The sequence below is a fragment of the Aquarana catesbeiana genome, linkage group LG13 (assembly GCF_042186555.1).
Source record: "Aquarana catesbeiana isolate 2022-GZ linkage group LG13, ASM4218655v1, whole genome shotgun sequence".
Classification (NCBI taxonomy): domain Eukaryota; kingdom Metazoa; phylum Chordata; class Amphibia; order Anura; family Ranidae; genus Aquarana; species Aquarana catesbeiana.
This window is the reverse complement of record NC_133336.1, coordinates 89,117,175-89,130,738: the sequence shown is the minus strand read 5'-3', so window position 1 is coordinate 89,130,738 and position 13,564 is coordinate 89,117,175. Positions and strand designations below refer to the sequence as shown.

Genomic DNA, 13,564 nt, shown 5'->3' with positions numbered 1-13,564 from the left:
TACAGTAATGTAATCTGTAAGATTACAGTATACTGTATGTATTGTGTGTGTTTCACTTTTTGAATTTGGCGCCGTTCTCCGTCCCCGTGAGTTGCAACGCTCGCAGGGAACAGAGCCCGGCTCCATGATAGATCGAGGGGAGGACGAGCCGCTCACACTGCGAGGAGACATCACAGGATCCAGGGGACAAGGTAAGTAACCTCTTCCTGGATGCTGCGATGCGATCACGAGTCTGGCTCGGGGTTACCGCTCTTGGTACTGATATTCCACCACGAGCCAGACTCGGGAATACCGTCAGGGAGGTTAATGAAAGCTTTGATAAACCAGCATGCAGTATAGGTGCAGTACTGGTGCGGTATACTTAATGTCTGGCCTCCAGTAGCTGTCCCTGCTAGCAGTGAGAACAATGGGCAGTACCCTCTCACTAGTTAACCTGGTGAGGCTGTGATCTCTCATTGTAGAAGGTGGGGCCTTCAGTCTCTCTACAGAATGCCTATGGAGATTCAGTAGTGGGAAGTAGAGGGTGAGAGGATGCTCTGGTCTCCCTGCAGCAACAATGCAGATGCGATTACTGCAGTCTGTGTTGCGCTGCCTCTGTGTCTTCACTGGCCTGGCCTCTTAGCAGTCTGGCCGGTATGCAGCAGAAGTGCTCTAATCACTCTCTCATCACCAAGAGATAGATTTAGCTGAACAGCCTCAGAAAAGCAGGTCCACTCCTCCTCCTTGCCCCTGTGTCTGTTGGGAATTCTAGTGTGAAAGGTCCATAAGCTCTACAATATGGCTTACTTGGAAGTCAAATCCCATGACCCTCAGCGTTCTGCAAGAATACATAGGCTTTTTACCTAACAGTTCAAGCCTAACTACAGCCATTTTTGTCATTTTGCTATTATTGCATAGAGTGGAGAAACGTTAAACATTTCTTTTAGGTTTTTTTCTATTCAAGATAGAGATGATGCTGCAGATATTACCATAAAAGATGTTGCTGCACTCATGGCCGATCCCTTCTTAGACACAAGCATCTAATGGCAGAAATACTAATTGCAGTATGCTATATGGGAATTTTTGTTGCAACTATGTACAGTATGCCTGTATGACTTTTCTTCATTTCACGTGTCTGTTCACAGTGCAAGAAAGGGTGGATGGGAGCCACCAGGACCAGAAGACAGGAAGACATGGGCAGGAATATAAACATCACCCTTCTAACAGCATGGAGGAACTTGTGGGAGGGGAGGGTCAGGAAAAACTTCTGTACTTCTGTATCTAGTGCCTCATTGCAGCCCCATTGCAAGGGAGGACTTTTTAAAAAGTTCAGCTTTTTGCACAGAGTGTACTGACCAGAGGTGTCAGAAGCAAGGTTCCCCACCTGTCTGTACAATGTAATTTGTGGGTTGTGACAGCTTAGATATTAGTGCGTGCATGCTGTGTTATTTATGGCTGATACCTAGTGTCCTTCTTCCAATTTAGGAAACTAAAGCTGAGGAAACACCTAAACAATTAATTCAATTTGTATCATATCAGGCAAGCTCTTGTACTGCATAGCTGATTACAGATCTAATTGACATTGTACAATTCTGTTGTATCATGTATGGTCAGCTTAAAGTGGCTGTAAAGGCATAATTTTTTTTATCCTAATGCATTCTATGCAACAGATAAAAAGCCTTCTGTGTGTAGCAGCCTCCCCAGCACCCCCTAATGCTGCGTACACATGACTAGGTGGCAGACTAGGTCCGACGGTCTTCCCAATGGAGTTACGACGGCCTTCCGAATGAATGAACTTGACCACACACGGACTAAAGTCCGTTCATTTTGAACGTGATAAGGTACAACGGGACTAGAAAAGGAAGTCAATCTAGCCACTTTTATTGGCGAGATTGACACCTTGGGAACCCCATCGCAGAGCATACCAGGCCCTTAGGTCTGGTATGGATTTTAAGGGGAACCGAAAAAAACAGCGTGGGGGTCCCCCCAAAATCCATACCAGACCCTTATCCGAGCACGCAGCCCGCCGGTCAGGAAAGGGGGTGGGGATGAGCGAGCGCCCCCCCCTTCTGAACCGTACCAGGCCACATGCCCTCTGTTGCAGAGTGCGATTGCTAGGTGCAGCGGAGTCAATTCAGATCAGACGTTGTGGAGTAACAGGAACTGACTTCTTTATTGGAACATAACTGGCAAGAAGTACACAGATATCACCTCACATGGTAAGAAGAACACAGACAGGAAAAAGAAACCAACAAGTACAACACTATACACAGGAAATACAACATATCATAGAAAACTGCACAGCGCAGCATACCACTGAGCATTAGCGACATCTAGTGTCCTGTTTGAGAACTGCAGTTAATAGGCTAAGCTGAAATCTGTTGTATCTCCAACACCCTCAACATGGAGGGGTGGGTGCTTTGGGGAAGGGGGGCGCCCTGCAGCCTCCCCCACCCCAAAGCACCTTGTCCCCATGTTGATGAGGACAAGGGCCTCTTCCCGACAACCCTGGCCGTTGGTTGTCGGGGTCTGCGGGCGGGGGGGCTTATCGGAATCCGGGAGCCCCCTTTAATAAGGGGGCCCCCAAATCCCAGCCCCCCGCCCTATGTGAATGAGTATGGGGTACATCGTACCCCTACCCATTCACCTGGGGAAAAAAGGTGTCAATAAAAAACACACTACACAGGTTTTTAAAGTAGTTTATTAGGCAGCTCCGGGGGTCTTCTTCCGACTTTAGGGGGGTCTCTTCCGACTTCTCCGCTCTCTCCGGCCTCTTCTCCTGGTGTCCGGTTCTTCTTCCGCTCTCCGGCCTCTTCTCCCGGTGTCCGCTTCTTCAACCGCTCTCCGGTTCTTCTGCCGGGCTCCTCCTCTTCTGCTCTTTTGCTGCTCTTTTGCTAGCGGTGGCCCGGTCTTCTCCATCGTCTTGTTCCCTCTTCTCTTCTTCTGATGTTGACACAACGCTCTCTCCCGCTGTAATGCTGTGTGAGCGTTGTGCAATGACTTATATAGGCATGGGGCGTGGTCACCAGGTGGTGACCCTGCCCCTTATGACGGCACAGTCCCAGCATGCCCCAGGACTGTGACTTCATAAGGGGCATGGTCACCAGGTGACATCACCCGGGCGCCGCCGGGCGCCCCCCTTCCCCAAAGCACCCACCCCCCATGTTGAGGGCATGCGGCTTGGTACAGTTCAGGAGGGGGGGCGCTTGCTAGTCCCCACCCCCTTTCCTGACCAGCCAGGCTGCGTGCTCGGAAAAGGGTCTGGTATGGATTTTGGGGGGACCCCTACACCGATTTTTCAGCGTAGGGGATTCCCCTCACAATCTATACCAGACGACATTGTCGCCTCTTTCTCGCTGCAATAGGAAAATGTGTTTTTCCTATTGCAGCAAGCACGAGATTATACCCTGTCACCGAGAACCAGCGCGAAAGGATCGCGCTGGAAACATTCTCGTGGCCAGGTGCTGTAGCTGCCCTTGAGTCGTATTTGGTCTGTCGGACCAGCAAACAGACGAACGGGCTTCCTGATAGGAACTGGGTTCGGCGGAGTTCCGGCAGAAAGATTTGAAGCATGTTTTAAATCTAAAGTCCGGCGGATTTTCGACCGAAAAGGTCCGTTGGAAGTCCGATGAAGCCCACACGCGGTCGGATTGTCCGCCGGATTCGGTCCGTCGGACCAGTCCAGTGGAAAAGTCCGCTCGTGTGTACACCGCATAATACTTACCTGAGCCCCATCTCTGTCCAGCGATGTCCACGAGTGTCTCGGCCGTCTGAGACTCTCCCTCCTGATTGGCTGAGACACAGCAGTGGTGCCAATGGCTACCGCTGCTGTCAATCAAAGTTGGCTAGCCAATGACAGCAGCGGGAGCCAAAGTGTGAATGGAAACAGGGAGCTGTGACTTGGCTCAGTTGCCCCCATGGCAGTGGGGGCACTCAACAGACACTTCCTGCTTCCTCTAGTTTTGGAGAAAGGGGCTTCCATTTAATTCAGCATTCACAGGCAATACAGCAGTACCTCGTGGGAAGGCGACAGTTTATGGAAGTTTTCTAAAGTTTAAAGTTTGCCCCCCTTGGCAAGCGGAGCAAGGTATGCGGTAAAGGTGCATTGTCATTGTCAGTACATATGTTTTTAGGCATAAATTGAGTCCATGCTGTTAAAAGATATGCTGTAGACAATCCACATGTTTGAACATACAGTCATGCTTCCTTAAATGTTTAATCTTAATTTAGATGTATGTGTATAGATAATAAAACACCACTTTGTAACTCCACATTTGTAATTCTGTTGTAACCCCCTTTTTGGTGATCTCTGTAAACTAATGTATTGCATGTCATTTTACAGTTTTCATAGTGCAAATGGTGCTTATGGTACAAATGGTGCTTAAGGTGTTTAAGGAGTCAAAAGGATTAACCTCTGTGATGTTTAACCTTAATGCACACCTTTGAGGCAAAAGAATAAAAGTACTGCACCCGTCAGAAGCTCTCCTCTCGTTATTTACTCAAAGCCAATGGGGCCGCTACATCCGGGCTGCTCTTTGCAAATCCACTATATATGTATATAACTGTTGCGTGGTAATTATCACGGTCTTAGCAGGTACTTCTTGTCCCTGCTAGCTGGGATAAAAACTCCAGATTGCAGGTTTGGCAGGGATTGGAGGGAAGTTTCCAGGAAGTATACACAGAATTGGATCGCATGACTTTCCATGCAGCAGCTACTGCTGTATTTCATCTAGACCAGAAACTATTAGGCAAGTGTTTCTGTGAACTAATAGTTTAACTGTTACAGCTTCTGTGTGTATCAGAAGCATGGGGATAAAAGTATCTATGTCCTACGGTTATTATCTCACATGCACGGTGCCAGACAACTAGGTCCGCTCCAGGGGGAACTTTGGGGGTTCTCAAGTTAATTGACCAATTTTTCTTGTTTTTTTTAACCCACAGTGGTGCACAAAAACAAAAAAAAATGCATTTAAAAATTACACACAAAAAATGCATCTAAGGGTGTATCTCTCGTCCACCTCCCAAAGAAGTAGGACTCTACCCTGACCCCTCCCAGGGCATGAAGCAATGACAGGGGCAAGGCTCAACTTTGTCCACCTAGCTAAAGGGCCTGGTGGACCCCTCACCCCATGGTCAGCTGAAGCCAACCAACGAGTACTAGGTGAGGGGCTCCCCGGAAGAGACCCCCGGGTTCAGGGGAGGAAGGAATCTAATGGCCACACATCCTCCTCTAGACTTCAGGGTAGGCCGAAAGACCCATACCCTCCATTCAAGTGAAATAAACACAGAGAAAAGTGCAAAGTTAGCAAATGTGAGAGAAAAATAAATTAAGTAAATAGTGCTGGTGCAGGTGCACAGGCTAGGCCAGTGATGGCGAATCTAGGCACCCCAGATGTTTTGGAACTACATTTCCCATGATGCTCTTTAACTCTGCAGTGTAGTTGAGCATCATGGGAAATGTAGTTCTAAAACATCTGGGGTCCCAAGATTCACTGTCACTGGGCTTGTAGCCTGGTAGAAAAAATTGCCCTGGACTTGGCCAAAAGGCCTAGTCCATTGAGGAGCAGTACAGAAAAAACAATTGATGATATGACCTTTTCACACAGTGGGCTTTCCAAGCCCATAATATTACTAAGAGCACCCCTGGGGTGACCAACTCAAGTTAACTGGGATAGTGGGCTGGTTGATTTCTGAGAATATTTTCCTTCCAACTTCTTATGTAGCCTATATTCAGAAGGTAACCCCCCCCCCCCCCACAGTCCACCACCCATGAGAGTTATGGATAGAGAAGGGAAGGGTTATAACCTTTGTTGTTTATATTGCATTGGGGATAATTTCTCCATTTCTTGAACCACTGACACTGGTCACTGAAACAGAACATCTCCCCAGCGGGGCATGTACAGTAATATAAACATTCTAAAGGCAAAAGCTTGCTTCTGAAGTGCCCAGTTACTTTTTATGTTCACAAAAATAATCTAGGATTAGTGTGTATATATCATGTATATATATAAAAATAGAGCTCTGCAACACAGATGAATAAACTTTGAATAAAAGTACATCTAATGAAATGATTACTGAGCAGGAGTTAGATTTTTGTGAAGGATTAAATAATAGGCTGTAAACAATGCATCAGCACATCTGTGATGTCAGTCACTAACATCTAATGTTTAGGCATTAAGGCACATTAATTTCAATCAATAAAAGAACTGATTGTGGTTAACATTATGTAATATGGAAATGCAAAGTCTTTGTAATGGGTGTAATAACTGATATGTACAATGTATGCAAGTTAAATTTCAAGATAATAAAGCATACACAGGATGACGCACATTAAAGCAGCACCAGTGGTGTGATATTTAAAAAAAAAAAACCTTTGGTCTTACTGCAAGTTCTTGTGGATTTCTTCTGCTCGAATCTCTTGGTGAAGCTGATTGCTGTATTTGGGGTCTCCATCTGTGCTCATCCTCTGAAGCCATGTGGGTAGTCTTGGTGCAATGGCAAAATGTCCAATGAGAATCCCGATCACCAGAGAAGCCACAGCCAAAGCGATTACTCCCAAGACTTTCATCCGATGCATGATGAACTAATGTCAGAGTGGGACAGAGACATTTGTTATAGTATACAATCGATAAAAAAATAATATAATGTAAAAAAGTGAATGAGAAAAAAATATTTCCAAAGTTGATTGGCATCAATCCCGCTCATTTCTTATGTGAAAGATATTGGAGATTTAAAGTGGATCCACAGTCTTTTACATACAAAGTCTCAATGTCTACTGCACACTTCAGCCCCAGAAAGTTTTACCCCCTTAATGACCAGCCCATTTTTTGCGATATGGCACCTCGTTGCTTTAACTGACAATTGTGCAGGCATGCGACGCTGTACCCAAATAAAATTGATGTCCTTTTTTCCCAACAAATAGAGCTTTCTTTTGGTGGTATTTGATCACCTCCGCCGTTTTTATTTTTTGTGCTATAAACGAAAAAAGATCGACAATTTTGAAAAAAAAAACAATATTTTTTACTTTCTGCTATAATACATATCCAAAAAAAACATATTTAAAAACGAATTTATTCATCAGTTTAGGCCAATATGTATTCTACATATTTTTGGTAAAAAAAAAAAAATCACAATAAGCGTATATATTGATTGGTTTGCGCAAAAGTTATAGCATTTATAAAATAGGGGCTAGATTTATGGACTTTTATATATTTTTTGTTTTTACTGGTAATGGCGGCAGTCTGCTATTTTTAGTGGGACTGCGACATTGCGGCGGACAAATCTGACCCCAAGTGAAACTTTTTGGGGACCAGTGACATTATTACATTAATCAGTTCTATAAAAATGCACTGATTATTGTATAAATGACACTGGTGGGGAAGGGGTTAACACTAGTGGGTGATCAAGGGGTTAACTTTGTTCCCTGGGTGTGTTCTAACTGTGTGGGGGCTGGGCTGCCTGGGACAACAAAGAGATCACTGTTCCTGATCACTAGGAACAGCAGATCTCAGAGTTGCCCCCTGACAGAACGGGAATATGCCTTGTTTACATAGGCAGATCGCCGTTCTGCCTCTCCTCACCGCGATCGCAGGTGGCTGGCGGACATTGAGTCTGCGGAACCCGTGGGCGCGCTCCCACGGCGTGCAGCAAGAGCACCTGCGCCTTTCAGTTTAACATGCATGGACCGACGTACAGGTACGTCGGTTTGCTCAGGAGAGCCGACCTGCCGCAGTATATATATTGCTGGTCGGCAAGTGGTTAAGCTATACTCCATACAGATAAATGAAAGGCTCAAATGAGTGCAGCTCTGTGCTCATTAACACACTTGTATTTTTTTAAGCAATCAGTGTAAGTACCCGAATTTCACTTGGTATCCTCTTGCAGTCTACTCTACCAAAAAGCTCAGACTAGGAGAGGGAGAAGCAGTATCAGCGTGCTGCATTGCTCGTGTGCTAACAAGGAACATGCTGATAGGAGGAGAGAGCAGAGTGACAGAGAGGTGAGCTCAAAAGTGTGCTTCTTCTTTTACTGTTCAGTTACAGGCTGTGGGTAGCCAGAGGTCCAGTTGCATGGCAAATTAGAATTAGGGTGGAGGCACTGCCATATCTCTGAATGAAGGTTGTGGTTCTCCTAATTACATGCAGGTTTAGTGCCACAGCCTGTTTGGGGAGAGCCATTTTCCATAATCTCCTCAAAAGGGAGTTAGATTGGCATTAGTTTAAAAGTAAGCCATGAAAGAGCTGAATATGGATACGTTAAGCATTACGTAGGAAAAATTCACACCATTGCGTTTTGGTAAAGCGTGCATTATGAATATTGTGGTGACACCACAATGCACAACAACTCACAGTAACACATCACCCGTGTTCTGGTGCATCGAACTGCTAAAAATAGTGCAGGCATTTTTTTGTATGTGTTTTGCTCTGTTTTCAGCCCAATGAAAAGCAACACACCAGAATATGATGGTGTCAATAATCCCTTAACCAGTGCCTACTGGGCACTTTCACCCCCTTCCTGATCAGGCCAATTTTCAGCTTACAGTGCTGTCACACTTTGAATGACAATTACTCAGTCATGCTACAGTGTACCCAAACAAAATTTCTATATTTTTTTTTCAAACAAATAGAGCTTTCTTTTGGTGGTATTTATTCACCACTGGGTTTTTTATTTTTTTTCAGTATAAGCTAAAAAAAAACAGAAATTTTGACAAAAAAAACAAAACTTTTTTCGTTTCTATTATAATTTCTATTGTAAAGCAGTTTTTGTTCATAAATTTAGGCCAAAAGTTATATTGCTACATAAAAAATAACCCAAGTTGGTGCATATTATTTAGTCTGTGTGAAAGTTATAGAGTCTACAAGCTATGCTACGTATCATTGAAAATTGAATAATCCTGATGTACTGACTGGCTATCACATTTCTTGAGGCCCTGAAATGTCAGGACAGTACAAATACCCCCCTAAATGACCACTTTTTAGAAAGTAGACAGTCCAGGGTATTTAATAAGAGGCACAGTGAGTTTTTTGAAGTTATAATTTTTCCCACAAATTGGTAAATTAAGAAATTATTTTTTTTTTTACACAAAAATGTCATTTTAACAAGTTATTTCTCACACACAGCACAGGCATACTTTCAATTACAACCCAAAAACACATTCTGCTACTTGTCCTGAGTATGACAATACCACACGTGTGAGACTCTTTCACAGCCTGGCTACATACAGAGGCCCAACATCCAAGTATCACCTCCAGGCGTTCTAGGGGCATAAATTACACATTTAATTTCCTGACTACCTATTACAATTTTGAAGGCAATGGAGCAACAGGACAGTGGAAACACCCACAACATGACCACATTTTACAAAGCAACTTCCTTATCATATATTCTGTGAGGCACAATGCGTCTTTAGAACATGTCACTTTTTTCCACACGTTTTTGGAAAATGTATAAAGAAAATGAAAACATGTTTTTTTTTTTCTTACACAAAGTTGTAAATTTATAAGATATTTCTAACACATAGCATGTACATACCAATAATTACAGCCTAAAATGCATTCTGCTGCTCCTCCTGACTATGATGATACCACATGTGTGAAACTTTTTCACAGCCTGGCCACATACAGAGGCCCCAACATCCATGTAGCACCTTCAGGCATTCTAGGGGCATACATGACACATCTAGTTTCCTGACTACCTATCAGGTTTTTGAAGGCCCTGGAGCACAAGGACAGTGGAAACACCCACAAAATTACCCCATTTTGGAAAGCAAGCACCCCAAAATATATTGTATGAGGCATAATAAGTCTTTTGAACATGTCATTTTTGGAAAATGTGGAAACAAAATGAAAACCTTTTTTTTTTACACAAAGTTGTCCATTTATAAGATATTTCCAACGCATAGAATGTACATACCAAGAATTACACCCCAGAATACATTCTGCTACTCCTCCTGAGTATGGCGATGCCACATGTGTGAGACTTTTCTACCGCCTGGCCACATACAGAGGCCCAACATCCACTCTTTGGGGATGACCTGACACTTTACTAGTACCTGACCTTTCTTGCAAAGGCACTCCATTTCTGGTGGATGCCACTGCGCTACTGGTGGATGCCACTGCACTATCAGTAGTTGCCTGCCCCTCGCCAGAACGCCTTTGTTTGATGGGAACACTTTCCTCCTCCTCTGGTTCCATTACAGACATACTACTTAAAACTGGTTCGTATTCAGAATCAGACTCAGGCACAGAGGACTCCCCGCTGCTGTCATTGGTCATACTTGGGATTTGGTATGCCTCCTCACTCGTATATAATTTTCTAGACATAGAGGTGACTGTGGGCTGTGGTGACACACTGCTGTGATGGGGACACTGGTACAGATGTGGCTGCTCTTATGTGCACTGATGAGGATGCACTGATGGACGTTGATGAGGCTGCACTGATTGGCGCTGATGAGGCTTCACTGATTGGTGCTGATGAGGATGCACTGATGGGTGCTGATGGGCACTGATCAGGCTGAACTGATGGGTGTTGATAAGGCTGCACTGATGGGTGCTGATGAGGCTGCGTGATGAGTGCTGATGAGGTTGCGATGATGGATGCTGATGAGGCTGCGTGATGAATGCTGATGAGGTTGCGATGATGGATGCTGATGAGGCTGCTCTGATGGGTGCTGATGGGAACTGATCAGGCTGAATTGATGGGCACTGATGAGGCTGCATTGATGGGTGCTGATGAGGCTGCACTGATGGGTGCTGATGAAGCTGTAGTGGTGGGTGCTGATGAGGTTGCACTGATGGGTGCTGATGAGGCTGCTTTGATGAGTGCTGACAAGGCAGCTCTGATGGGCGCTAATGGGCGCTGATCAGGCTGAAATGATTGGCACTGTTGAGGCTGCACTGATGGGTCCTGATGAGGCTGCTCTGATGGGTGCTGATGGGCACTGACCAGGCTGAACTAATGGGAATTTAAAAGGATGCACTAAAGGGCACTGATCTGCACTGATGAGGTTAAACTGATATGTACTAATGAGGCAGTACTGATCTGCACTAATGTACTGCACTGAGGCTGCAATGATGAGCACTGGTGAAGCGGCACTGATAAGCTACACTGATGAGGCAGCACTGATGAGGCTCCACTGATAGGCACTGATAAGCTACATTGATGTGCACTGCTGGGTGCTGATGAGGCTCCACTGATAGGGAGGCACTGATGGACACTGATAAGGGACATTGGTGAAGCAGCACTGATGAGGCAGCACTGATTGGCACTGAAGCACTGAAGCGGCACTGGTGAGGCACTAATGAGGCAGCACTGATGAGCACTGTGTGTGAGTGTAAAACCCATGTAGCACTTGTAGTAAATGCACTTGCTGTTTCTGGCAGAGATCGTCTCCTTCCTTTACACTCTATCTCTGTGTGAAGGAAGGAGACCTGTCAAACCCCAATTACCCAGCTTTGTTTACACTTGTGATCACATGTGATTGGACATAGCAGTCGTGTGGTAAAGGGCCGCTGTGATTGACCCTGATCTGTGATGCACTGTGTCCAAGACACAAAGTGATCACAGATACTTCCTGGTGCGTGCCCCAGTTGGTGTGCGGGATGCTTGGTCACGGGAGGACACCCATGCATGCCCTACTGGAAAGAGAGAGCCATCCTGTAGCTGTCTTTTGGCTATGGCGCAGCAAGGAAGTGGCTAAAGTGGTTGTAAACCCCTGCCTATACTGAGTGAAGTGACTGGCCCCAGATGATACACAGAGATGAAACAAATCCTCCTACATAAGTTGTACCTATCTATCTGCAGTCTTTTCTTCTCTACGTCAGTTCAGTGCTTGAGCTCAGTGAGGAGAGTTCATAGAGCTGACTGCAGGGAAGAACCCCCCCCCCCACACACACACACACACAGCTCACAGGAATGGAGCTGAGGCTGTCAATCTGCTGGAGATCCCCCCCAATTTTTTCTCTTGGTGTCAGGAAAACTTGTCAGAGGTTAGTCTTGCTGATAGCAGAGGAATGAGGCAGCAGACAGGAATGACACTTAGTACTGTTAATTGCGACAAGTACACATTATAGAGGGACATGCTTCGTTCATATTTCATATTTGAGGTTTACAACCACTTTAATGTTCTTTCTACAGTATCAGAACACATATAAAAGAGAACATTCTCTGTATATTTTCTTAGCGGCTGCTAAAAAAAATATTCTGAAAATTCATTACCTCCAGATGAAAATATATATATATATATTTACTGCAAGGCCTTTAGCAAACTTTATTGCAGATTCTTACCTGTCTTTGTTCTAAAGAATGCCTGCCTTACCATACCCTTTCTAAAAATGATGACTAAATGCAGAGATCTGCCTTCATTATCACAAACTGAACCAGCTCAGTATTTTAATTAGAAAAGGAACATAATTCACATCCATTTTTAACCATGGTGAGAAATGCAGTAGATGTCTCTAATTTGACTTTTGGCTCTCTCAGCTTTTTGAAGACTTCTAAGAAAAGTATTGAAATGAGACTTTAAATGAAGTGCAGAATGCCGCTAGTTTGGCATTATGCAAGGAAGTAATAGTTGAAATATAAATTATAAGTAAGGTAGTTACGTGCTACTATACTAAAAAGACTAACATAGGGTTGCTGCTGCTGTCACCTCTGTGCTCCCACAAAAAACAAGATATAAAGTATATAAATGAGACAGCGCTACATAAATAATAAAACAGAATAATATGAAATGAAAATCAGAAAATTGTGTACAATCTAAGTGCTAAAAGTCCAATAATAATTATTTATAAGTGATATTTCTTCCACTGGCATGCAGATGTGACGTTTTTTCTTGCTTCAAACAACCTCCATATCCATAGTGCTCCCACCACCACATGCAATGCTCGCTCACCTCCTTGAAAGACCCTGCAAGGGGTCAAAACACTCCTTGCACACAGTGCAACTCTCCCTTCAGGAATAATCCTCACTGGACCTTAGAAATCTCTGTTGGACTCTCAAAGGACAGGTGGTAATCTATATCAGATGTAGATTCCTTCCACTATGCTGCTTCAAACTTGAATCCACATTGGCTGCCGGTAACTCCACAGATACATAGGAAAAACAAAAAGTGCCTCCAATAGTGCAGTATCCAGGGGATTAAGAACTGAACCTTACCACCCCAGCTAGTATTCAACTCACATTTATTAAAAAGTATAAAAGCATTGATACAAAATTCATCAGAATGGTCTCACTTATTGCGACAAGGTTCCACCCCCAGGATCCACCTCTACTAGTTACGCCTCCTCTCACGTGGCTTCATCTGGAGGAATGACTCCATTCTGAGCTCTATGTGTGGTTTGCTTGAGCCAGCAAAATTCACTTTTGAAAAAGGATACAATATATCTGTCCAGAGTTTTACAGATGATGGCCAGCAAAATTTTACTTCCCTAGGTACATTTAATAAAAGTTAGTTTTTTATTATACATTTTATATTATTTTATTATTATTTAATTTTTTTTGTATATAATTTATATATAATTTTTTCTATTGTTTTATATAATTTTTGCATCGAGAGGGGCCCCTTCTGTCAGGGGGGCTTGGGGCA

General features: G+C 44.1%; 1 protein-coding gene across 1 annotated transcript in view; it reads right to left on the bottom strand.

Moving 5' to 3' along the window:
- Positions 1–13,564, bottom strand: part of LOC141117008 (putative N-acetylated-alpha-linked acidic dipeptidase) — a 381,126-nt gene that overhangs the window by 333,086 nt on the left and 34,476 nt on the right. The window contains exon 2 of the mRNA XM_073609573.1: positions 6,363–6,562. Coding sequence (XP_073465674.1) covers positions 6,363–6,562 — 200 coding nt within the window. The remainder of the gene's footprint in view (positions 1–6,362; positions 6,563–13,564) is intronic.